Source organism: Lupinus angustifolius, chromosome LG08 (assembly GCF_001865875.1).
Source record: "Lupinus angustifolius cultivar Tanjil chromosome LG08, LupAngTanjil_v1.0, whole genome shotgun sequence".
Lineage (NCBI taxonomy): Eukaryota > Viridiplantae > Streptophyta > Magnoliopsida > Fabales > Fabaceae > Lupinus > Lupinus angustifolius.
Window position 1 is genome coordinate 9,152,080 of NC_032016.1, and position 25,760 is coordinate 9,177,839.

Genomic DNA, 25,760 nt, shown 5'->3' on the forward strand with positions numbered 1-25,760 from the left:
GATTGAAAGTGAGTAAAAATTGAATGAAGTAGTAAAAGTGAAGCTGAAATTGGTAGGTCCAAGAAAAGATTAATTAAAGCTGAAAATAAGGAAGAAAAAGAATAACAAAGGTTTTCAAGTGGGACCCACTCTCAAATCTGTGACAGAGACATTAGTTTCATTTCTCACCGCTTCCCTCTTTTCTTCTCTCTCTCCCTCTCTTCACTGAACTATTCAAATATAATAATTTTTATTTTTTATTACTATTTTATGTTTAATATATAAATATATATATATATATAGAGTCTAAAGTTGGAAACTTTGTATTGTTATGTATGATGGGTGTGTGAATTCGTAAGTGAAGCAAAGTCTTCTCTTTCATACCTTTCAATTCTAAACCCATGGATGAAGAAGAATCTAGGGTTTGACAGTACCAAGTTCAATTAAGGTCTGTGCTTTGGTTTTTTTTCTTGTTTTTTTTTGTCACTGCAAAATTGGATCCATTTTTTCCCCTTTCTAATTGCAGATATGCTGCAATCTTTTACGTTCAGTTGGTTTTGATTCCTGGGTCTTCTCTGTTTTTCCAAAAAAAATTAACCCCCGTTTTCAAAATTTGAAACTTTTACTTGAAATCCTATTTTTGTGACCTATTGTCTGGTGAAAAAATGGAAAAATTTTCTTCTATATGGGTTAGTTTATTTGCCACAAATGGTTGAATGTCTGGTATGTTTGTGGATAAATAGAATGTTTTTTTAAGTCTTATGGTGTGTTTGGCTTAGTTCTAACCACTTTGATTTGGGAACTGAGTGTTTTTGTTTTGTTTTCAGTATTTAGATAGATAGAGGCAAATAACATGGAAGAGGTTGAAGTAGCTAACAGAGTAGCTGTTGAAAGCTGTCATAGAGTTCTTAGTATGTTGTCTGATCCCAAGGGTCAGAATCAGCAAAGGAATTTAATGGTGGAGACTGAGGGAGCAGTGGCAAGGTTCAAGAAAGTTGTGTCCTTGCTCCATAATGGTTTGGGTCATGCTAGAGTTAGGAAGCTTAAGAAACTTCAAGTCCCCTTTTCCCAAAGTATTCTCTTAGATAACCCAAATTGCCAAAGCAAAACCATCAACCATTCTAAAAATCTTCACTTTCCATATACCCAAACTAGCTTTCCTGAGAATTCAGTTCAGGAATTTGGCTCAAGTGTTGTTAGGAACACTCTCTCTCTTGGAAATCCATCTTTGGAATTGAGCTCCAGTGGGAAAACTCCTCTTCAGCTTGCACAACAAGCTTCGTCGGCTCACTATCACGTCCTTCAGCAGCAGCAACAGAAACAACAAAGGTTGATAGTGCAGCAGCAACAAATGAAACATCAAGCGGAAGTGTTGTACCGGAGGAACAATAACAGCGGCATAAACCTGAACTTTGACAGCACTAGCTGCACGCCAACAATGTCGTCTACCAGGTCTTTCATCTCTTCGTTGAGCATAGATGGAAGTGCAGCGAACTTGGATGGAAGCACCTTCCATTTAATTGGAGCTCCGCACTCTTCAGACCAGAATTCACAGCAGCATAAGAGAAAATGCTCTGCCAGAGGCGATGAGGGCAGCGTGAAATGTGGGAGCAGTTCTCGATGCCATTGCTCAAAGAAGAGGTAAAACATCCTTCTAGGTTCTGGTATTATGGTCACTGTCATGAATGTATGTTATTTTAGGCTTCAACGATTTAGTATTTCTGTCAATATATAATTAAATAATTCTCGTCGTTTTCCTCAGGAAGCATAGAGTGAAGAGATCAATCAAGGTGCCTGCTATCAGCAACAAACTTGCAGATATCCCTCCCGATGACTATTCCTGGCGGAAGTATGGGCAGAAGCCTATCAAGGGCTCTCCTCACCCTAGGTATGTTCAATATCCAGTTTATTGCTTTGATGCTTGAATGATGCCTGAGTATAATTGTGCTTTCAGCTGTGATAACTTTGGAAGGTTTATGAACTATTTGGTTATCTCTTCTTAATATTGTGCTGTTCTGTGTGCATTTATGATTTATCCTTTTCTTTTCGGCAGCATAAGTAAGTACACTTCATGTACTAGCCTTTAGTTTTTTTCGTCCTGTGAGGTGAATGTGTGATGGTGGTGCTTCTATTGAAGTTTCTAGCTAGTTCCCTTATCCTAGGATGTGTTAATGTTGATGAGAACACTGTATGAAGATTTTCTTTATGTACTGTCCACCACTCCACCAGCATCTCATAATCTTTGTTGAAATTATAGAGTTTAGATATGAAAGGAGAAAAAAAGGATTGCTCAAAATACTAAATTTATAGTATTTTATACTATTGTGAGCGATGATGTGATTATGTTGTGATACAAAAGACATAATACTAACCCCTATTTATACTAAATACTATACTCTTAATTGAATAAGGAAACAAATCTTTGAGATATTATCTAAGATATAATCATCATAATATGAGATATTATCACTATATCTAAGCATCATTTAAATATTGTCTACAATAAAATTTAAAATATCCTAAGATACTTTATATATTCTAATAGTCTTTATTACAAATCCTATATCCACAGTTCTATTAGTTCCTTGCTTTAGATAAACTACAAAAAACTTATTCCGCATGTTGAAAATCTGAATGGCCAATTAATCAGGCATTATTGCCAATTATAGATGAAAGGTGAATGTGAAGTTTTACTATGGAGGAAATTGACCGTAGTTCCTATTTTTTCAGGGGATACTATAAGTGCAGCAGCATGAGAGGCTGCCCTGCTAGGAAGCATGTTGAGAGGTGTTTGGAAGAGCCTACAATGCTGGTTGTTACCTATGAAGGCGAGCATAACCACCCGAAGCTACCAGCGCAATCGGCAAATGCGTGACATGCGTGTGTACATATATGTTAAGTGGTGGTGCAAGCAGGGATGATTTCCTTGGCACAGATTTTGGCTTTTGGATAGTTTGGTCAGTTTATGTAGAGAGTGGAGATGAGGATCAGTGATAATATCATGAAGTCTGTAAAATTGGGTACTTTCAATTTGTAAGAACTATTTTGTCCATTATTTAGCTTGGTAAACATTTAAGGGTTTTCTAAATGAATAGAATGCCTTTGAAATTTTTTATGTTATTGCAGTTGATTTCTCACAGTCTGAGGTTTCAGTCTTAGTTAGAATCAAAAGTCTGTAAAATTGGGTAGTTTTCAATTTCTCAGAACTATTTTGTCCTTTACCTTGTTAAACATTTCAGGATTTTCTAAATGAATGGAATGCCTATGAGAAATTTAAGTGATTACAATTGAGTTCTTTGACAGTATCATGTTAAAGAGTTTCAGTTGTTGGGAGGGATAACTATGTATCTGAAGAAATTAGTTCTTTAATCATGGGTGAAGGGATATCATTGTTAGTATAAAAAATAGTATGGGGTTTCAATACTTAGACATAATCTATCATGAGCACTAAAATTATCATTTTGAAATAATTTAATATTGAATAATGATTTTAAAAATTGTTTTTCTTAGTCAGACACACAGTATATCATGATCACTAAAATTATATTATGATTTAAATGTGTAAGGTTATGAGATTCATGATAGAGTTTTACTTCAAAAATGTTTTAATACATATTGAATAATGATTTGAATGTCTAACCATAATTCAGTCACACAAAAATTGGGTTTCTTTTCTATGTAATGACAACTTAGACTAAATTAAGAAAATGAAAGTGCCATTTAGTGACAATGGAGTGTGCCAACAAATTTGATAATCTACTTAGTCAGTTAAAGCTGATTTTGGACCATCAATTCTGAACATTTCTTGAACATTATGAGGTAAATGTCACAACATTTCTTGATTTGTATTATAGCTACAATCATAGCATCATTGAGCTAGTTGTTTATTGGTTTATGGAAGTTTCTCAACAAAGATTTTGAGTTGCAGGGGGACCAATATAGGCATTCATGCTGGATCATATTTTCTTAGGTCCAATACCAATTGTTATCAATATCATTACAGAATAAATTCTATTTTTGACTCCTTTACTATGGTACCATTGGCCTTTTTATGACCAATTACTGCATTCATCATTTTTAAATTGAGGGGTGTGGAATATACTTAAGTTGGTGGTTGCATTGAGCCTATAACTTTAAGATTAGGATGAAGAAAATATCAAATAGTAAAGTCTCTATGTAGATATTTTTATAAAGGACTTAGTGGTGATAATAGTAATGATTATCCACTATTCCTCAACTAGCACACACATATACATAATGGTCTAGTTCTAACCTCTGATCAATGAGAAGGTGGACTTTAGTTTCAACAGATTGATGATGATTTCAAAATGTTTATAACCTTTGATAGATGGTGAGCTTGGTGCAACGGTAAGGTTATTGGTTATTGACTATGAGCGAGTTCAAATTTTAGAAATAGTGTCTCCACTTACGGAGTAAGATCCCTGGATCATTAAGCAGTAATTTAAGCAACACTGGCCAATGACTACTTGTGAAAGTTTAAAGTTGAGGTGGTAACTTTCCTTGGTCACAAATTTCAATAAATTATGGAAGCTCATTGAGCTTATCTCATGTTTAAATTTTGTACTGTAAATGATTTCTATCTTATGAACTTCATCTTAAAAGCTAAAAGTGGAAAAATATAATGACAGGTTCATAAACAACTTTTATATATCTCAACTTTTTGGATTGAATACTTGAGCTCCTGCTGGATATTCAACCTTGAAGGTGATAATACAATGTCTTTCCATATTGATCCAGCTTCACAAACTGGGTTTGGGTGCTTGTAAAGTTCATATACTGAGTTAGCATCTTCATTCAACCTTGCAACATTCTTCAAACAGTCTATTTCATCTGGATCAACCAGTAGTGTCTTGTCCCTATCTTTCCACCCTATTAACTTTTGAAACATTTAACATCTTAGTTTTGCATGTTGAATATAGTGAGAAAAAACAACTAATGTTGTAGTAATTACATGAGTGAGTAATAAAATGATTAGTTATAGAGATATCTAAAGATAGCTTTCACTTTCTGTTGCAACAAAGTTTCACTCATGATGGTAATTTTCTTAGAGGAAATGGTAGGATGTAAATTTTACTATTGACTGTGACAACAATCATTTGTATATATGCAAAATCCAAACTATGATATTCTTTTTCCTCTCCTTGTAAAGAGTGTGTATATAGGCAGGTTTTTTTCATCTAAGGGAAACTATAATGTAAATCTTCAGAAAGTTTTAAGACTAGTCTTATGTTAAGACTTGAGATATGCAATGCTTTTCAATGTCTTAAATTGAGTCTATGAATCTTAAGACTCTACCATGTACTGGTGGGAAAAATGTTGATGTAAGTGGAAGTGCAGTGATGTACTGATGTATGTAGCGGTCTAGCGGAGGCATCCTAACAGACCGGTAGACTTGAACCTTTTTCCTACATGACCCGATTGATTCGGGTCAGGCACTCACCATCTATCCAAGGGATGGAAGGGCAGAGGTCTTTCGAGTCTTAAATTACGCATATGAGATTAAGATGGCCTATAAAAGAGGATGGAAATATGTGTAGGGTACCTTTGGTGGCCCTTCCAAAGCATTTGTACTATATATCCTGGCATTGTCTACTAGTTGACAATAAGTCATAAATGCATCAGCAAATCTCTTGTGTGATTTCAATTGTGGTTTCACTCTTACTCCTCTTCTACACATTATAGCCCTCCTATTGGTATCAAAATGTGATTGTTAGAAGATTCCATTTCAATTGGAAAAAGCAATGATTGATGATAAGTAAGAATGCTAAAATAGAAGATTAATGATGAATCTACCTTATGCCTCTAATGACTGCAAGGTAAGCATCACAAACTACTCCAACAAGTTCTATCCTATATGGTTTTCTCTTTTTCCCTCCAACTTTTTCAGGTTCTTCATCTTCAATTCTTTGCCAGTAGTTTTCAGTTACAGTTCCATCTCCATTCATTTTGTAGCCTGCTCCCATGCGGTAACGGCGACGATGGACATTTCGGGCCATTGTTATTGTTTGTACAACAAATGGTACCCACGAGAGTGTTCCATCCATAATTACATCCCTCCCCTCATTTAGTGCTGTTACCAGAAGGGATGAGGCTGCATCTGTGGATGATTGGTGTACCTATTCGCGACAATGACTTCATCATGCAAGAACCAAAAGCATTGTACAACTAGATTGAATAAATTTGGACTATGCCACTTTTTCACCATATTCACCACAGAAAGGAAGTAAAAAAATGGAATGTTGTGCATATCTATGATATATATGAATAGAACTACGGTTTTAAATTGTGGTTGCAGTGGCGATTTTAGTTAGATTGCTTGAGCGAAAAATGCGGCTGCAGTTATTAACATGATGCGGTTGCGTAAGCTATCGAAACTGCAGTAATTAAAACCTTGAACAGGATAAAATGCAGGGGAAAAGCGGAGAAGAGTTTCAACAATCTCACAAGTTCGGCTGTTCGAATCATATCATGATGCCCTCTTGAACTAAGGGCCCTGTAGATGACATCTGATTCTTTAAAGGCATCTGCTTCAATAACAACTGCATTCCCTGCTGCTCCTGCCCAGAAAGGTCTGTTCAAATTTCATTCATAAAGAAACACAATTAGACTCTTTCTGTTTTTTGTTTTCATCATTTCGCATCAAAGGATAGCTAACAAAATCAATGGTTCATTTTTGTCGAAAAATTATAAATGTTCTTACTCTTTGAGAATTTCCTTAAGCACAGTGCTCTTTCCAGCTCCCATACCACCTCCCATGAAAAGGAGCACCGGACTCCTATCACTGTGAGCTACCGGAGCCATGACCTCTGTGCATTGAGAATCATCAGCTGATACAAGTCCCATTGCTTTCATCTCTTCTACTAATGTATTAAAAACTCTAGCCACCTTCAGATTCTTGGTTACCCTCTCCACCCTTTGTTCTCTGTGCAAACCACATTATTTAACTTCTAAAGCAAGAAACTATATATCCCTTTTCACACAGTTGAAATTACTTGCAAGCATGTTTGGATTATAGTTCTCAAATCATGGTTTGACTCAATGAAAAAGTAACTTTTGTTACTACCACTAGAACTTTGGTTTTAGACCCAAGTTTTTATTGTTCAAACACAATAATTTGAGTACTACTTAGTTCCAAAAAATGAGTTATTTATGCATGAAAACCTTCTTTTAATAGCAATGTATTGCTACTTCAAAAAGAAAGGGAATAGCAAAGATGGTATAATTAGTATACAATACATACCTAGTTGCAGCCATAACTATGTTCTTGAGCTTCCTTTTTGGCTCAATTTCTGAGCTCAAAACCTACAAAATCAGAATAAAAAACAAACATTTTTGTACCTAGTTTTACACAAAGAATTCAACATAACATCCATATCTTCCCTTAAATGACTAGATTACCCATTTACCTGACTTATCAATACATCACCATGTTTCCAATGGAATGCAAAGTAACTAAGAATGCATCTCTCAAACTCCTCCACAAGCTTCACAAATAGTGAATCAGCATCTGGTTCATTCTCAAAGAAGGTGTATATATCATCTTCACATCCCTCACATTGCCTTATATATTCAGATGCCAATTTACATAAATGTGGACAACTTCTCCTATCTTTGAACCCCATTTGCCTAGCTGCACCAAATCACATAGAATATCGGTTGGTACCGTAGTTTTTTAGATTTCACACCAAAAAAGTTCTCGGCAATATTATATATGGAGATGCATGCATGTTATAATGTTAATATTATTACCTACGTAATGAGAGAATCTTTCAAGCTTAGGGGGTTGGGCATGTTTAGATAATCTTAGACGTGGAATGATCTTTCGATCTCTAATATTTTTGAGACGATAATGCATTGCAAAAGCAAACATCAACCCAATGGAGGAAGCAACCATGATTTGTGTCAAGCTTGTTGTTTTCCCATCTTGTGGAGAACAAGATTCAGGTGCCACTGTACTTTGCATAATCAATATATATCAATATAAATACACAAAATTAAACCATATACTATATATCATATAATATCATGTTAACAGTGTTAGTTATCTACCTTTCTGCATTTCTTTCACCATGAGAATCTCAATTATATTGTGTCTTCTTGTTTTATTTTTTTAATTTTTCTGAAGAATGTGATTATGTTCGATCAAGGAAATTCTTCACTCCTTTGACAAGTGGGTGCACTTCTTTGCATGGCATTGTAGACAATGGGCTTACACGTATCAAAATTATTTTTTTACTAGTCATAATGATAATTATAAGTATAATATATGGTTTGGAATGTATGACATTAACATTTTATTTCTACATTTACATTTTACAACAATCTCTCTCCCCTTTCTCAAATGAACTTTTTTTTCATCATTAGATTTTTCCAAAAACCAAACCAAACTCAAAGAAGTTTATTTACAAAAGTGCTTATTCTGGAAAGTAAGTCAATTCAAACGTGCTCTAAATTGATATCATTTATTTTATAATGAATAAAATCATCTCAAACATAGTTGGTTGATAATTGAATTTTACATGATATGTGTTTCAATAATTTTGTCATGCTTATGAAAAAAAGACTTTGTTAGTAAAGATAAAACCCATTTTTGGTATTATATGCATTTCAAAAGCTTCAATTGCCAGCTGAGTATATCGTTAATGCGCCCAAAAAATGACAACTTTTGTTATCTCAACAAATTTATTCATTACCGATAAAAATGTAATTACACATTATCTTCTGTGTGTTATTGTATGACATTTGCCTCTCCATTTCTAATTTCGATTTTTTAGTTTCCACATCTTATTGCTGCCACATTTTTGTACATATCATTCTTGACAACTTATGATATACATCATCAGATATTCCCTTAATTTGGTCTCAAGACATATCTTTGTCTACACTCTCAAAGAATAAGCTCCAATATTTGTGTCCATCAAAATCATGGGCCCACTTCTCCCTAGTGAAAAAGAAAGGGACAATCAATAATTCAACTGCTAAAGCTAGCTTTTTTCTAAAAGCATATCATATTTTGAGCTATTTTCATTATCATAAACTAACTTGCACAAAAGGGTATTGGATGACCAACATCACTGATGTTTGGTGAGGACAAAGTGCTACAAGTTTGGTCTCTAAGACGTAGAAAACGAAACATTAAAGCTCCTGCTACAGCTCCAATACTTGGGGCTATGATATATATCCATATATCCTTATATTTGTTTGAGAGAATTGCTGGGCCTAATGATCTTGCTGGATTCATTGATCCACCTGACACAGGCCTGCAAAAATGTAGGTAGGGGAAAAGTTTTATATACTGTCCGTTCATCATCCACAATTCATTTTTAATCATTGATTCTTTAAAAAATAATACAAATGAACGATATACTGATTTTATATAAATCTTTATGCCGACAGTGTAGAGATATATTACATTCATAAAAAAAATGAGGATTTGCTAAGTGTTTTATGGAAAAAATTAGAGTTTATGGGAAGGTTACCCTGTGATTAGTACAGCAAGACCAATTGCCATTCCAGCAACAAAGCCAGATAAATGACCTACCTGCACAGAGCTTCAAATTTTATCTCATACAAATCGAATTTCTATTTTATTATATCGAAGTTTTGTATTTTATCATTCATTGGATACTATTTTTCGTTCGACCGTATATATTATAAATTCTGATTGGTCAAGAAAACATTATTTCTCATCACATCTTATTAGAATGTATGACACAAGATTGTTATGGACATTATGGTACATTAGTTGTCCCTTTACTCAAAATTTGATTAATGATTAAATAATGTAATATTACTCCTTACTGATTGAGATTCAGATGTCAAAGCTGCAATGAGGAACATGATGATGAAGGTTGCAATAAGTTCAACCCAGAATGCAGAGTTGCACCCTTGGAGTGGCTTAGTCATTACAACTTCTGATTTTATGCCATAGACAAGGCTACCAATATATGTTGCAATCACAGAACCTATTGTCTGAGCTATTATGTAAATTGGAACCTGTTCACCAAACAAAGGAAACATATGATAAAAATATTAAACTAACCAATTATGGTACCTGAGCTATTATGTAAATTAGAACCTTGATCCATGGAAAATGACCGAGTGTGGCAAAGGCTATTGTGACAGCTGGGTTAACATGAGCACAAGATATTGGCCCAATGGAGAATATTATCACAACTACTGTTAATCCTGCTGTGGCTGCATACTCCAGAAGGCCCACTGCACCATTTTGGAGTTGTGTGGTTGCAATGATTCCACAAACACAGAACATCAAAATAAAAGTACCCATCATCTCTGCAATCACCTATATATAAAAAAACAACTTACATTTTCTGTGTTGCCAAACATAATAATGTTACTTATCTTTCTCTCATAAATAAAAAAAAACTGGGATTCCATGCAATAATTTCCACTCTACATTTCCCATCTCAACACATCTCAAATTATCATGAAGAATAATCAAAGGGGTCATTGCACTCTAAATGCTACTGACTTTATTTGGTTTAGCTTTCTCCCTTAGGATTATAAGGGCTTAACATCCCTCCCCTTGGAACCTATAATGGCTCCTCAAGCCAAATGCTATTATGAGAAGCCTTAAGGAAATAAAGTTAGGCCTTGATTAACAGTTTTAATTACGGTTGTGGTCCGATTACTGTGTGATTGCGGTCATTGCAGCGACAAAGCAGTTGATTTGAGAAACCATAGGGAAGTAGAGTTGCATAGTGACTAAAAGCTATAACTTTTGGCCTAATGGTAGATGTTTGATCCTACAAATACACTTGGAAGGACTGAATATACACTATACTCTTACCATGCGAGCAAAATTGAGGTCAATTTTGAAGGGTAAGAAATGAAAAACAGAGTTTTTGGCCGAAAGATATCCATGCTTGAATGTTGCAACTCCATACCCGATCTCCTTATCGTCACCGGACAAACCACTGCTTGATGCATAATTGGAAACATCAGAAGATGTCTGTTTCTCAAACATGTCTGTCATGATCAAACTTGTCCTCAAACACACATAAGATATTTCACTAAGTCTCTAATAAGATATCATATGATATATGCATATAATAAGTGAAACTAACATGTTACATAAAAAGGTTAAGTTGTAGTATTCAATGGAACAGTGATGATGCAATAATCCAGGGATCATTAAATATATGGTTTAAGTCTTCTGTTGCTCACACATATTTGGTTTCTTAATATAAGGAGCTTCAACACACGATTCATGTGAGGGTCGAAATGAGTTAGAGAGGAACAATTTGTGCTTATTAACTGCTTCAATGTAGAAAGTAAACCATATATTTTCAACAAATATAAACCTTCATCAATCTACTCTTACCTTGATGGTGTAGATTCCAAACTAAATGCTACATCTCAACTACTTCCTTACTATTATTACTATGTTTGTTTCTTATCATTCTCCTACCTTTAACTACTCCCCTATTTCACTATTTGTGCATGTCATCAAAACGGGAGTCACATTTGTTAGGAGGAGCAATCACGCATTCCGATTGCAATTCTTACTTGTGAGGGATACTCTTAGTTAATGAAATGTGTTTGGGTATATAGGAGTGAACATTCATTTAGTTGAGAGAAATACAAAAGTGAAGAATGAAATGTATTTAGACCAAGAGAGGGTAGGTTTATCTATCTTAAGAACCTTAGTTGATTATTATGCACTATTAGTATAAAGATTTATACATCATCCAATTCATTTATATATCTTTTTTTTGAAAAGTCGATAATGATTAAAAATGAATGATGAATGATAGACTGACAGTATATAAAATTCTCATGCTATAGATGCATACATTTTTTTCTCTTCTAAGATTACATATAATAATGGTTTAGTTGAAATGTAAACAAATACTTTGCCTCCAAAACAATAAAAACAAAGCATTTTGATGTGGATATTATGGTAGAAATGCAACAATGAGGCCTTGACTTTTGAGCAAGTTGCAATTGCTTTTCATACTTGTCTATGAGAAAAGCTATAAGCTTATAATCGATTATAGCTACACTTTGACCATAATGAGGTGTTGTGAAATCTTCAAAAAGCAAGTTTAAGTGTCGGTGGCTTAATAGGTAATAATGCTAGCTTTTGAGGTGGCAGAGGAACATGTAGTTTGTTATCTGAGCTTTTTGCAGTCTATTTTAGCTGCTAGTTGCTTGGAGAGTTAGGTAAGTGATCTTGGAATCTGATTCTGTGTAATTAATCAATCATGGTAACTTCTGTATGAGAACTAGAATCTTTTTCTACTTATGACATGTATTGCTTTTTGTTCTTTCATTGTACCAAAATAAAATGATCACAAAGATGAACCCAATTGCTATTTGATTGCAGCTAGCATGTAGGGCCAACAAAAAAGTTCTCATAAAAAAAGCACGTATAGGAATATGAGTATCGAAACGATATATAACTTCGTGGATAAGAGTAGTCTTGAAAATTACAGGATATAATATGTTTGGGATACCCATATAAAATATGCGCATAAAAGTCATGCAATATAATACATATATAATTGTTATTCTAAAATTCAAATAAAGAATATAGACATTCATATTGCCATAAAAATCATTATTGCCCACAAATTGAAACAATGTTGATCTCGTTTAATCCTTGATCGTCATTATGGAGATCATTTGTTCTTCATTCTCTATGCAATTACACATGTTTTATCTTCATAGGATACATGTGAGTCCCAGATATGCACTTGATTTGCTTGCTTCTGCATTGGATGTCTAGTAAAAAAAATCAGTTAATTCAGTTATAATTCAATGTAATATATACTTTCCAAGCATAATGCTTTCTTTTTTGGACTACCCCTTTTCTGGTCTTTGTGTGAAAGGTTATATATTCTTTTGCCCCTAGTTAAGAATGTCATTTCTTTCAAATCATATTTATTGTTTATCTAGTTTATTTTTTCATTGGATAAGGATTGATCTATGATTTACCTTTCCTAGTTTTCAACCAACTTTACAAATTTATAAAGCCATAAATGTCAGTGACTTAGCACCTGCTGCATGCTGAACAATTACACTGTTCTTTTCTCCATTTGTGCAAGTTAATACACAAAGTGATACTCTACTGTCCATAATCTGTAGAAAAGATGTTCCTGTCTCTGTAACTGCAATTTCTGCAAAGGATGATGTTAAGACTCCAAAGTGCCCATAGATACATTGAATCAGGAAATGCCAGATGAATAGTGCTAGTTAGATATTAATTATAGTACTTTTATTAGTACATGATATTTTACTTGTCTTTTATCTTCCTTATATACATGCATGTCAAAAATATATAAACAAATCAATAATATATCATTTGGTGTCCCTATTTTATTGCAAATTAAACATTTTCAGTAACATTATATGCACAACTTTCTACACCTAACATTGACACTTTCCTTACAAGGTTTTGTGTTCAGCTAATAATATATACCTATATCAGTATTAATTAAAGATGAATTAGATTGACTAGGTGAGCCTAAACTTTATGCCACAAATCACCCATGACTTTGATCCTAACAAACCCTGTCCTTTGATATCTATATCTTATTGTGAGTACTTTTCCATGTGATTATTATTGTAGGATAATAAAAAGGGTATGAAGAATCTTGTGATGAGATTTTATTGCATCAGTTACAGCAACTAAGGACCACTTTGAATAAATTGGATAGACTTACATAACTGCTTTTGTTCTCTCATTTTTCTCTTTCTGCTTCTGTAGCTTTTGTTTCTTTATGTTCAGGTTGATCCACAAAGAGTAAATTCCTGTTCAGCCTGGTACAAATAGTTTAGAATGAACAAATGTTTTATGATGAACCAAAAAGTGGTTGGTTCATATGGTCATTCTTGATTCCCCTTAAACAAGAACCTAGTTTTGAGTCCTGCCTATAGAAAAACCTCCGTTGGGAAAGCTAAGCCGGTCGCAATATGAATGTTCTCAGCTCAAACAAATTGCCTCCCGTGGAGGATACCTGTTGGTCTAGACCAAAAAAAGATTTTTATGATGAACTATGGATCCGATTAAAGAGCTTATTTCTCGATAGAGCGCAAGTAAATGTCACATAGAAGAATAGACTAACTATACACAGTTCAGATCCTGAAAACAATAAAAAAAACTCCACGAGAAGAGTTTATCAACAAACTAACATATACCTATTCTTATGAATATGAACATATTACAAGAACAACCTGACCTGGAAGCTTATCCAATTACCAATTACTCTTGCATAGCTGTTTCTGCAATCCATCTCTTATCTTCAATTGCATGAGGACTAGTTCTGAAGCAAAACTTTTCAAAGGAGAAAATGATTCACTTGCATAGTGTCTGTTTGGTAGTTGAGGGGAATGAAGCCTGGTCCGAAATCACTCATCAAGAGTTATGCCTGAGGCTACTTGCATGGATGATCTCGAGCCAGACGACATTCCCCTCAACCTTTTATGTAACATATGGCAGACAAGGAAAGTGTGGAGAGGGAAGAGAAAGATAGAGGAAGAAAAAAACTAGGTTGTCAATGTTTTTGATATGGCCATGCATTATTTTTCATGGGGTCCTTATTATATACGTAAGTTTGGAGATCCTTTCTTGGGTCACATGATTTGTAGATTGTAGTCCACTTTTTACACTACTCCTAACTTGCTTTTCACACGTAGGATTTTCATTCAATAGTAACAATTGTTTCAATCAAGAATCATGCATTTGAAGAAATCAAAAATTCACTATAAATCTTGCATTGGGATTAATGTACTTTGGAAATTGCATTATCAAGTACCTTATTAATTGTGTCTGGTGGTGTTAGATGACAAAAAAAAACTAACCAACTAATTAAAAGAAGGAAAAAGATTTGTTGTCCTAAATTATGTCTCAAATTATATTTCAAATTAATCATATTATGTAATATTCATGATTTTATCAATTTTTATTTCATTGTGAATGGTTAGGAACAGGTTTCAGGACAACAAATTCTCTTCCTTAAAAGAAGTGGTTAAGTTTCCTGTGAGATAACAAAAGTTTTACTGAAATTGAATACACATAGTAAGTACCCTTTATTAATGGTATCCTAAAGTTTTTGTATTCTGATTTATTTTGATGCTTTTGAAGGTTATGACATTTGTTTTATTCTCATATCTCAAGTAAAGAATTTCTCCTTTGCTTGCCACTAAGGTAAAGAGAAGAAGATAGTGATCCGTTATTAATGATGGCATAGATGCAATATGCCAAACTTGACTCCCAAGCTTAACAATGAAAAGTGATTTAAAGGTACAAGCATATATATATAAAGAGAATAGGGTAAATTGTTCCAAAGAAAAGGAGATTATAAAGTCACAATAACTTGTTTTAATGTAGTAGACCCTTGAGTATTTAGCTATCTTAAAATGTAATAATGTTCCAAGAAGTGGTTATAGATATGCACATGAAAGCATATTCTAAAATCTAAATGCAACTTATATAAAAAGACTAAGCAAAAATGGAATTATTGTATCTACAATTATAATTTAATATAATTATCTATGATTAGAGAGCCTCCAACTACAGGAGAGTTCCATTGTTACTGGGGTGTCTCCAAAACCTTAAGGCATTAGTTCTATAAGCTTTTTTCGCTTATAAATTCTTTAATTTCTCCTCTCGTATTTAATGTATGACTTCATACTTGAATAAATCGAATAACTAAAGAGAATTGGTTAGATACATGGACATGAGAAATTGTATGAGATAAGGTAGAGAATTTGATGAAATTGGGAACACATGTGAGATCCAGCTAAGGGAAATATGTGCCACCACATTCCTATTGACAAGTCTTGTTGAGAGATTTCAACCATTAAGTTCATTATCAAAACCAAAGTTATTAATTATGTTAAGGACATTTTCTGATCTAGAAGTCTACATAATAATGTGCAGGAAAACACATACACATACAAAGTCTATAAAGGAAATTTGTTTTGTGAAAATGAGCTTTTGGGGGGCTGCAATTGTCCTGAAAGAATAAAGATTCTTTGATATAACTTCCAAAAGCTATAGATAAATCTAGCACCAAACAAGTCCAACAGAAAAAGGTATATGAAATCATGACTTTTATAATAATTAAAAGAAATTATCCTGTAAACTATAACCTAAAGTCAAAATGCCTTTTAGTATGCCACTATGTGTCTACATTTCTGAGCATCTTCACCTAAAAAAGTTACATGGTCTTTAAATTTTGTGAAGGTGGCAATCACTAGTAACTTCTACAAGAGAAATTGTTAATCTATTGACATCCTATATAGGAATATTTTTCGGGGATTTGGATCCTCTCTTATAGTTGTATTTCTCTAGTTACTACTTGTCCCATAATTCCATACGGGGATTAGATGATGTGTATCGTGAACCTTTCTATTTATACATCATCCTGTATGGAATATATAGGGAAGAATTCCAATTGATGCCGGAGATGATCCAAATTTTATTTTCCTTCTCTTGTAACTTCATATCTAGTGGCTTCTTGCCTTTATTACATTGACCTTTTGGTTGGAGAACTATGTATTATCAATCACTTCAAGCTGGCAAATCTCTGAATGAGTGTGTCTTTTATTTGGTTACCACTTAGAATAATTGTAACATTCAAACTTTGTTGGGTCCGCTTAAAAGCAATTATTGTGAAAAGTAACTACATCATTATGTAGTTGTGTCACTCTTTATATCAGATGATTTGTTCTACCGTTACTAATGTTATGTGATGTTTTAAATTGTATTCTATTCATTTGTATTATTATGGTTTCGACGGTCTCCACAATAAGATCAACATCGTGATTATAATTGCATCAATTGTATTTTTCTGCTATCTAAGATACTAATGTTATATATATGAAGTATAAGTGCAAAATTAAATGGAACACAACTGGTTTATTATATGGCTAAGATGGGTTGAGTTTGTGAGCTCATTTGTTCCTCAAATTACTTGATATCAACTTACTCATAATATCACACATTGAGAAAATAGTATATACATTTAATAGTATAAGGATTTTTTTATACTTTGAGCGCATGTTCTAATATTCATTAATTAATACTCTTTAATAAAAAACTAATATATATAAATGATGTAATGATGATATATAAAAAATGTAGACCAAATATGCAATTGATATTAAACTCAACATTTTATATGGGTTGGCCCATGTACCCCGACCTATGCATATAATTGTCATCATATTTTTGTGAGTGGCCAACAATGTTATCAAACATCATCATTACATTTGGAAGTTCACTCTCTTGAATAAGGTCATCAAAACAGAATCATTTGCTAAGACATTTCAAGCAAAGGGATTAGCCTCATGTTTTGTTCCTTTACTTTTTTTGTCAAATGCAACAACTTCTGAAACGTTCTTCCATGCTTTTTTTTTTTTTTTGTAATACGAAGAGTATTTTTTCTATGGGTAAAGAATTAATTCCTTTCGGGATTCGTGTTTCTCCCTTCCAACAAGTGTCGTTCCCAAGAATTGAGTCATCGACCTTGGGGATCTAGTGGAGCGTTACACAATTAGACCAACACATTGTTGGTTCTTCCATGCTCTTTGTTTCTACTGCACTTAGCTATTTTTTTATACTCCCCAAGGTATATCTTCACCTTCTTGAGTAAGGAACTAATCTCTTTTGGGTTTCGTTGCTGCCCCTCCCAACAAGTGTTGCTCCTAAAAATCGAACTCTTAACCTTGGGGCTTGGGGATCTAGTAAAGTCTTACACTATTAGACTAACGTTTTGTTGGTGTTCCTTTCTTTTTTAAATGAAAAAGGGGTAAAAAATGAATTAAATGGAAAAGTTGCTCTCCTAATAACAATTAACATATAGGAATTTTTTTTACAGTGAAATACAAGTGTTATTATAAATACAAAATGTGGAAGGAAATGACTATGAAGGGCAATTTGGGTGGGTTAAAAAAGATGTTCAATGATGACAACTAGTACTACTTGTCCTGATTTTGAGTGTGCTTTAAATCATCACCAGAATCTTCCACTGCTACTTTTGTAGATGATTGAAAATATGGCAAAAGGGCACTATTATTGAAGAAAAGGCTTAATATTTGAACAATTATTGTGTCTCCAAATCTAAAGTTTCCTAACTTCCACAAAAGATATATATATATAGTTAGATAAATAGGCAAGGTGACAAACTATGCACAAAACATAAAGCTTGAGTTTCAAAGTATAGGCTCACTCTTTAGTTCGAATTTATTGTAACACCTCATAAACAAATAATCATTATTCACACATGAGTCGTTATCATTAAGTTACTATAGTATGTCAGAACTGGGGTGTTACATTTGTGACTTTAAAATTCACAATTTGAGAAGGTTGTTTTGATTTGATTTGATGGTTATAAATAATTCCACATTCTGGTTCTTGAGTTTGACTTTGGGCATTGAATTTTTCACATTCAGTGTATGCTGCATAACGAACTAATGATATTGGACTTGACTTTCAAGTTTTCAACACACAGCTAGACCATATGTCAAAATAATATCTCCAGTGTAAAATTTCTACACAATACACATTAACCAAGGTTATAATGTAAGGTTTAGGTCTTGAATTCACACTGCATAAGAATTAACAAAGTGATTATTTTATAAGTAACTTGACTAATCAACTTATTCCTTTGATAAATGTAATGACTTATGTTTTGTAAGGATATTCAGCTATGAATATATTTGTTATATTAAATAATGACTATGAATGGAAATCTAGATAGTAATATACTCATGGGCTTAAAAATGAGGTTAGGCCTGGTAGTTTTATAAGTCTCCTGACTTTATTTTTATTAACTGAATTAAACTTCATTAACATTTGTATTTTAATTAAATGTTCTGGTTTTTTTAAGTAACTAATAAAAAAATTAATTTAATCATGAAGTGTGACTTAGTTGGTAAACAAAGTTTCACTGGGAAGGCTTTGTCTGATATGTTTAAAGTTTTTTACACTGTCATTATATCATTGACTGACAGTATAAAAATACTTACACGTCAATGTATACATGTTAAATCCATTTAAATAAAGCTTTGCTTGATGTCCCATTAGACTCACATTGTGATCTTCTAAAAAAATTATAATGTTGAGTATAGCTTGAGACAAAACTATTTGTCAACATAATTTTGTTGGTTTAAAAAAAATATTTTTTCACATTATAATGGAAAAATATTTTGACCCAGATTAATTTATAAACATAGTAAAATAAATTATTTTTTTTCACATTATTTCACCCTTCCTATTTATAAGTTGAATTTAGAAACTAAACTGAAAGATTTTTCTCTGTTCTGTGTAAAGACTCTAACTACTTGTCTTCTTTGAGTTTCTTTCATTCTGTTTTCTTCCAAATGTCACTCTTAAACACAGAATCTCTTCCACAGAACATGATAGTGATGATGATGAAAAAGTAGAAGGAGCAAGTGAAATAGTAGAAAGAACATCACAGTGTTTGTTTCATGCATATTTCTCTCATATACTCATCTTTCTTCAATCTTTGTCAACTTCATAATAACTTAATATGCACAGAGATTAACATGCTTTGTTGCATGTCCCTTCTTGAGATTTCCTATCCTCTTGTAATATTCACCCTTCTTTTCCAATCATATTTCTTGTCCATAATAAAAAACAAAACTTTTTGGGAGAACCACATTGTACAAGTTAGCTATTGTAGCTGTAAAGGAACATGTCAAGGTGTTATTTCAATATATTTAAACTATCATCATGGTTATTAATAAAACTTGGTTCTATATATTTTTGTAACTACTTAGTGCTTCAATATATTTGATTATTTCTTGTATTTTTTTCATGAATTCAGAATGAAAACTGATGAAGTTAGGCTAAATGTATATAGTAAAGTCTCACAGGATAAGATTTTTATCAACCAAGTACCATTTTCATGTGTGTTCATACCATGTTTTTTTTTTCTTTTTCGATATTGTCAGCGAACATGGTATAAAGAAAAGTGTATCCAAAGGAGAGAAATACAAAATGTAGCAGTTATTAAAAACATGGTTGGGACTAGTTTTGTGGTTGCTCCTACATCTTGATGCACCTGTTACTGTGTTTTTGTTTGGTTTTAGTGCATTTATCTGAATTGGCTATAATATATCTGATGCAGAATTTCATGGCTGAAGATACAAGTGCTGCATCACAGCAGGATCATATGGGGGGGTCAATGAACCAGGTTACAAGGTCTATCAATCAAGGCTCCTTCTGCAGACTATGGTCCTGTATATGGCACCAAATATGGCTATTAACCATTTTAGTCTGATTCTAGTTTGATTCTGGGAAGATTGTGATTTGTGAGTGATCATGCTAAAGAGCAAGGTGTCATGTTTAATGCCAATCTGAATCTGAATCCTCATCTTACATTATCATGAATATGGACTTTATTAAAAATCAAGGTTTAAGTATTATGTTTCTGATACTCAATGATAGAGACAGACTCAAACAAATATGAAAGCATCCTTTTCCGAATGAACCTCTGAATATCCTTTACAAGAATTGGACAACAAAGTTAAATATTTTTAGGCCATGTACAATTCATGAAGTATGTCAATCAAAATGCCCAAAAACTTGAACATAAAAGGTTGCCTAAATTATATGACCACTGGTTTGGTTTCTTCACAAAAAGAATGAGCTAAACAATGAAGATAATGTACTAATGTGACATGTGTTCCTGTCTTCAAACTAAAAGACATGCTATGTTATGATCTATCTGGTATATTGCTAATTACTTTGCACCTCACATAGGGACAAAACATGTGGTTCGAAAATGGCCTGTTTGATTACAGCGGCTGCAATGCACAACTCGTTTCATTCGACCACCGCTCTCTTCTGCAGCAGGAGCTCTCCTTTTCTTCGGGTTTCCAGGTGGGTTTAGAGACTTGGGTGGATTTATGACAACTTCTACGGCTCTACTTTCAGACCCGTCAGATATTGTGCTCCACATGGTTTTATCTGGAATTGGGTGTATGGTTTGTGAATATGCTTTACGATAGTTAGCCACAGTGAAGCAACTTTCAGTAAACCTGTGCACATTCTGCCTGCATGAGAGGAGCACTGCCACTGCATGAGAACATGGCACACCACATAGCTGCCATCCATTACAAGAACAGCGGCGTGTTCGGATGTCCACTATGTATCTGCCTTCTCTTGCATGACATAATACTTCAAACTCAGCTTCATTTCCTCTCAGTACTTGGTAGCTGTGTGCTTGTTCTATTGCCTTTGTCACCTGCTTTTCAGCAAAAGGAACCAGGATGCTTGTCCACTGCATGCTAACTTCACGCCGTTCATTGAACATCAGCATCAGTTTGCGGCGAATACACTCCATCATCTGAACAATTGGAAGTCCAGAGGATTCAACTATCAAGGCGTTCAAGGATTCAGCTATCTTAGCTGTTAGATGGCCAAGCCTAGTCCCTTCAAAATATGTTGTTGCCCACAAGTGAGGAGATATATTTCGAACCCATGTAGCTGCTTCTTGTGAGATATCTTCTATTTCGAGGATTTTGGTTTCAAATTCGATGACAGTGAGGGAATGAGCAGCCTCCCAGAATATGTTACTAAGAACAGTATTGTTGAATTCATTTCGGAAACTCTCACTCAAATAATGCATGCAGAACCCATGGAAAGCAGTAGGGAAGTTTATTTCCACTGCATCAACGATATCTTTCTGTCTATTAGACAAAATTGTAAGCCTTGGCATGTTTTGAGCATTAGTTTCAAGCAGATTATGTATCTCGGATAGGAACCACATCCAATTATCATCAACTTCTTCATTGACCACCCCAAATGCTAGAGGATATAGGCCACCATCTCCATCAAAACCTGCAGCTAAAATCAAAGTTCCAAGATACTTGCTTTTAAGTGGAACACAGTCGAGTCCAATAATGGGGCGGCAGGCATTCAAAAACCCATGAATTGATGCTTGAAATGATATGAACAAATGTTGGAAACAGCTATCAACATGATTGCCATATACCAAGGCAATACTTCCTGGATTTGACCTTTTAAGTTGGTCACAATACTGTGGAAGTAGGCGAAAATCTTCTTCAAATGAACCCCTAACAGCAGCCATATACCTTTCCTTTCCCCTCCATGCTTGTTTATATGTTAAAGCAATCCCGTGAACTTGGTGGATCTCTTCGAGTATCTCTTTTGGTCTGCAATTAGGATTTTCCCTCAGGTGTTGTTCCACAGTATCAGCAACCCATTGCACTGAGGCTTGCTGATGACCTAGATGTGTGATTCCAGCACAAGTATGAGGCTCACGGATGGTCCTAATCGTGAAGGTGGGAACACCAGGAAGCTTTGCAGCATGGATTCTCCAAGAGCATCCTTCACCTGCACATTTAGCAGTGAAACGAACCTTATCTGACTTAACTGTCTGTATCTCAAAGTGAAGAGCAATGGCTGCCTCCCTCAGTGCCCTACGGCAGCTATGAACATCAGGAAATTGTTGTCCAACAGTTAGTTGATGGTTAGGAGATGAAACCTGGGCTCGGGACTGAAGGACAGGAGGAGTGCAAACCAACGCCATTGGTTGCACGTCAATCATATTCGAGACATTCAAATTATCCATTTCCACATTTTGATCTGTATCATTATTATCCTCGGCAATAGCTAGTTGGCGATCGTCTGACAAATTCAACTCAAATGCCTGAGTAAGCAGAGCCAATCTATCATCACAGTTTTGAGAAAAATCATGGTCCTGAACATGATCATCTGCAATCAACTTAACACCATGTTGTTCAAGACTCTGAGCACGATCTAGTTGTTCAATTTGAGAAGCCAAGTCATTCACATGCCTCTCACTCTGACTAAGAACTAGTCCGTGATTATCCAAACATTCAGAGCCGACGTCATGAACTGAATCAATAGTATGGTCAAGACCCAAATGACAAACAGGCATGGATGACACATCCTGACTCTGACCAGGAACTAAATCATGGTTTGCCATAACAAATTCACCACTTTGACATAAACAGAAATACCACAAAATATTGATAACACCCCCAGTTCGTCTCGAAATCCAACGTTACCTAAACAAAACAACAAGGATAACAACAATTATGAAACTTCTGAGACAAATAGAATTATAAAAGAAGCTGCAAAAAAGTGAATTTCCAAAGTTGAGTCAAAATACAAAGACCTCTCACAAATTTCAACTAACACAAATTTCAACTAACACAAATTTCTCCCCCATTACCAAACAATGTATTTTAAATGTAGATAAAGAACATATTTTTTCGTATACCCATGTTGTTTTCTCTCATGGAACCAGATACAAATTTCACAAAGTTAATTGCTTTATAGTTCCTTTTCTCTAATCAGTCATTCCCCATAAAACCCAATAAGATCAATAAAAAGAGCACTTGATTTTGCTTCAATAATTGAGAAAATAAATAAAAACAGAAATTTTCCCTCAATGAGAGAAACAGAGAAAGCTAAAACTCACAAAGTAGAAGCTGTTGTATGTGGAAACAGAAAGAGTACCTGCAATGAAATAAAAAATAACAGAGAAGAGAACCCATTAATCAAAATTCGAAGAACAAAAAAAAAATGTAGAAAGAGAAAAGGAGAGAGAGAAAGAATGAAAAATTTGAAGTTTGATTTGAAGAGTGAGGGGTTTGGCGGGGAAGAGGGAAAAACCTGAAAAGAGAAGGGTAATGGAAGGGAAGAATGAAGAATTGGAGGGGCAAAAGGGTCGCACCACTATCAACATTTGAACCACACACTCAGCTTTTTAGGGTTTTGTTGTTACCCAATCTTTCTCAACTTCCCATTTTGCCCTCCTCACCTTTCCTAACCTACCCCTTCACTTATACCCTTTTTTTAAAGTTACTTAAAACCTTACTTCAATGCTTAATAATAATAATCAAGTAGCAAATCCAATCGTTATTAAAAATGTTAGAAAAAAATTGATTGAGAAAATGATAAAATCAGGAATTTTTGTTTAAATTGATAAGATTTAAAAAAAAATTGTTTGGATTTGTGGATTACAAAAAAGAAGGATTATTTGGTGAAAAAATACAAGGACTAGATTAGCTTTCGAGATAATAAGGGATTTGTTATTCAATAGAATCATCGATAAACGTGATTAAATCTATTTATCAGTATTGTTAAAATTGTTTTATATTAGTCGGTTCAATCGGTAAACTAGTGAACTGGTCCTATTATTAGTACAGTACAATAATTATATTGGTTATGCAATCATATCAGTCAAAACTAGTTAAAATCAGTCATACTGACCGGTTTTCAGTTTAACTGAACCGGTCATACCGACGAGTTTTTATTTTAAAATTAATTTTTTAATGAAAATAAAAAAATATTAGTTTTTTATTGATTTTTCAACATTAATATTAATATATTATATACATATATCTAATTTTACATGAATGTAGTTTAATTAGTGAATATATTTACCATTAAAATATTGATTTCATTTAATAAAATTAACAATTAGATTATTCATTACTAGTTCAATTTTACTAAATAGAACAAATTGACATTCAAAATAATTCATCCTAATAGAAATAGATTCTACCCCATACAAATTTTGCTACACAAAGAGGATTAATTTAGTGGTTATGCAAGCAAGGACACCTTTTTAAAGATTAAAATAAGGTTACCAATGTTTATTAGTCGAAGTGGAAGGAGCTTGAACCACTTAAATATAAGCCTTTGAATTTGAACCACTAATTCATAATTGTGCAACAAATATTTTAGAGGGATTTTTACTTAAATCATACACTCAAAAATTGATCTCTCGTCAATTTAGACAGGATCATACCATGAAAAACTTTATAAAAAAAAGACAATGAAAACTTTGGCATTTTATAAAAATATATATTTAATCTATACAACTGAAAATTTATAATATATAATTCTATACTTCACTAATTAATTAATATAAGAGTTTAATCTGAAAAACTTTATATGGTTTGAGAATGATATGGTTTCATTAGGGCATGTACATTGAAATGTGGAGTTATTAGATCATCTATTTTCAAGTTTGTAAGAATATTTATGTAACAATATTTGATTGATTTTGAAGAGAAAATAAGATAAATTTAAGAACATGTGATTTCTACCACTACAACATTTTTTTACCTACAACAACTAATAACCGGTTGTCAAATTTAAAAAAATCGTTTTATTTGTCAAAATTTAAAAAAAAAATCGTTCTCTTTTCAAAAACAACAGTTTTGTACTTTGACAATATATATGGAACAATAATCCTCTTCATTAATGAAGAATCAAGTAATTATTTTTATTCATATTTTTAATAATAAATATGTGATTTTATAGTAAACAAAATGATAAAAATGTTATTATATATTAACTTTTGTGTGTTATTATATAGCACTTATCTTTTGATTAATGAAGATGAGTATATAAGAGGCTGCCATATTTTTAGGCCACTATTTGACTTTTGGAAAATGATGTAAGTTATTCTATTATGTAGTTTTTTTTGTTACGATTGAATGGTACACACAAAGTTGTTGACCACAATAATATTGTTTAAGTTGATATTTCCAATTTATAAATAATAATAATAGAATCAAACCATAACATAACTTTTGCATCGGATTAGATTAAATTTGACATGTAATAAAATCAAACTAACTCACAAGTAGGGCCAATTTTTATATTTCTTCCATCAAATTATTATTTTTCCTAACCAATAATTAACAATATTGGCATGGGTATGCATGCATGCCTTGCAATGTTTTCGTTCTGCCAATTA

The 25,760-nt window shown here is 33.4% G+C and overlaps 4 protein-coding genes across 7 annotated transcripts; 1 reads left to right on the forward strand and 3 right to left on the reverse strand.

Annotated features, from left to right (window-relative positions):
• LOC109354553 (probable WRKY transcription factor 21) lies at positions 313-3,087 on the forward strand. Its single transcript, XM_019597147.1, has 4 exons — positions 313-427; positions 807-1,620; positions 1,742-1,867; positions 2,710-3,087. Exons 2-4 carry the CDS (start codon positions 833-835, stop codon positions 2,852-2,854), a joined length of 1,059 nt encoding a protein of 352 aa, XP_019452692.1. The 5' UTR covers positions 313-427; positions 807-832; the 3' UTR covers positions 2,855-3,087.
• LOC109354552 lies at positions 4,531-8,162 on the reverse strand. Its single transcript, XM_019597146.1, has 9 exons — positions 8,050-8,162; positions 7,750-7,950; positions 7,407-7,630; positions 7,241-7,302; positions 6,701-6,922; positions 6,445-6,571; positions 5,794-6,116; positions 5,543-5,687; positions 4,531-4,876 (listed from the first exon to the last, which is right to left on the reverse strand). The coding sequence occupies exons 1-9, from the start codon at positions 8,069-8,071 to the stop codon at positions 4,631-4,633; spliced, it is 1,572 nt and encodes a 523-aa protein (XP_019452691.1). The 5' UTR covers positions 8,072-8,162; the 3' UTR covers positions 4,531-4,630.
• LOC109354554 (probable aquaporin NIP7-1) lies at positions 8,773-24,204 on the reverse strand. Of its 2 annotated transcripts, XM_019597149.1 has the most exons (8): positions 24,197-24,204; positions 22,395-22,397; positions 19,369-19,377; positions 10,811-11,003; positions 10,079-10,303; positions 9,802-9,996; positions 9,480-9,541; positions 8,773-9,260 (listed from the first exon to the last, which is right to left on the reverse strand). In XM_019597149.1, exons 4-8 carry the CDS (start codon positions 10,994-10,996, stop codon positions 9,038-9,040), a joined length of 891 nt encoding a protein of 296 aa, XP_019452694.1. In that variant the 5' UTR covers positions 10,997-11,003; positions 19,369-19,377; positions 22,395-22,397; positions 24,197-24,204; the 3' UTR covers positions 8,773-9,037. The 2 variants fall into 2 exon arrangements, with proteins under 2 accessions (XP_019452694.1, XP_019452693.1); XM_019597148.1 differs by lacking the exons at positions 19,369-19,377; positions 22,395-22,397; positions 24,197-24,204 and adding exons at positions 13,689-13,785; positions 14,200-14,547 and having other exon boundaries at positions 10,811-10,989.
• Positions 20,516-23,770, reverse strand: LOC109354551. Of its 3 annotated transcripts, XM_019597143.1 has the most exons (3): positions 23,663-23,770; positions 23,469-23,506; positions 20,516-23,052 (listed from the first exon to the last, which is right to left on the reverse strand). In XM_019597143.1, the coding sequence occupies exon 3, from the start codon at positions 22,968-22,970 to the stop codon at positions 20,751-20,753; it is 2,220 nt and encodes a 739-aa protein (XP_019452688.1). In that variant the 5' UTR covers positions 22,971-23,052; positions 23,469-23,506; positions 23,663-23,770; the 3' UTR covers positions 20,516-20,750. The 3 variants fall into 3 exon arrangements, with proteins under 3 accessions (XP_019452688.1, XP_019452690.1, XP_019452689.1); XM_019597145.1 differs by lacking the exon at positions 23,469-23,506; XM_019597144.1 differs by lacking the exon at positions 23,663-23,770 and having other exon boundaries at positions 23,469-23,620.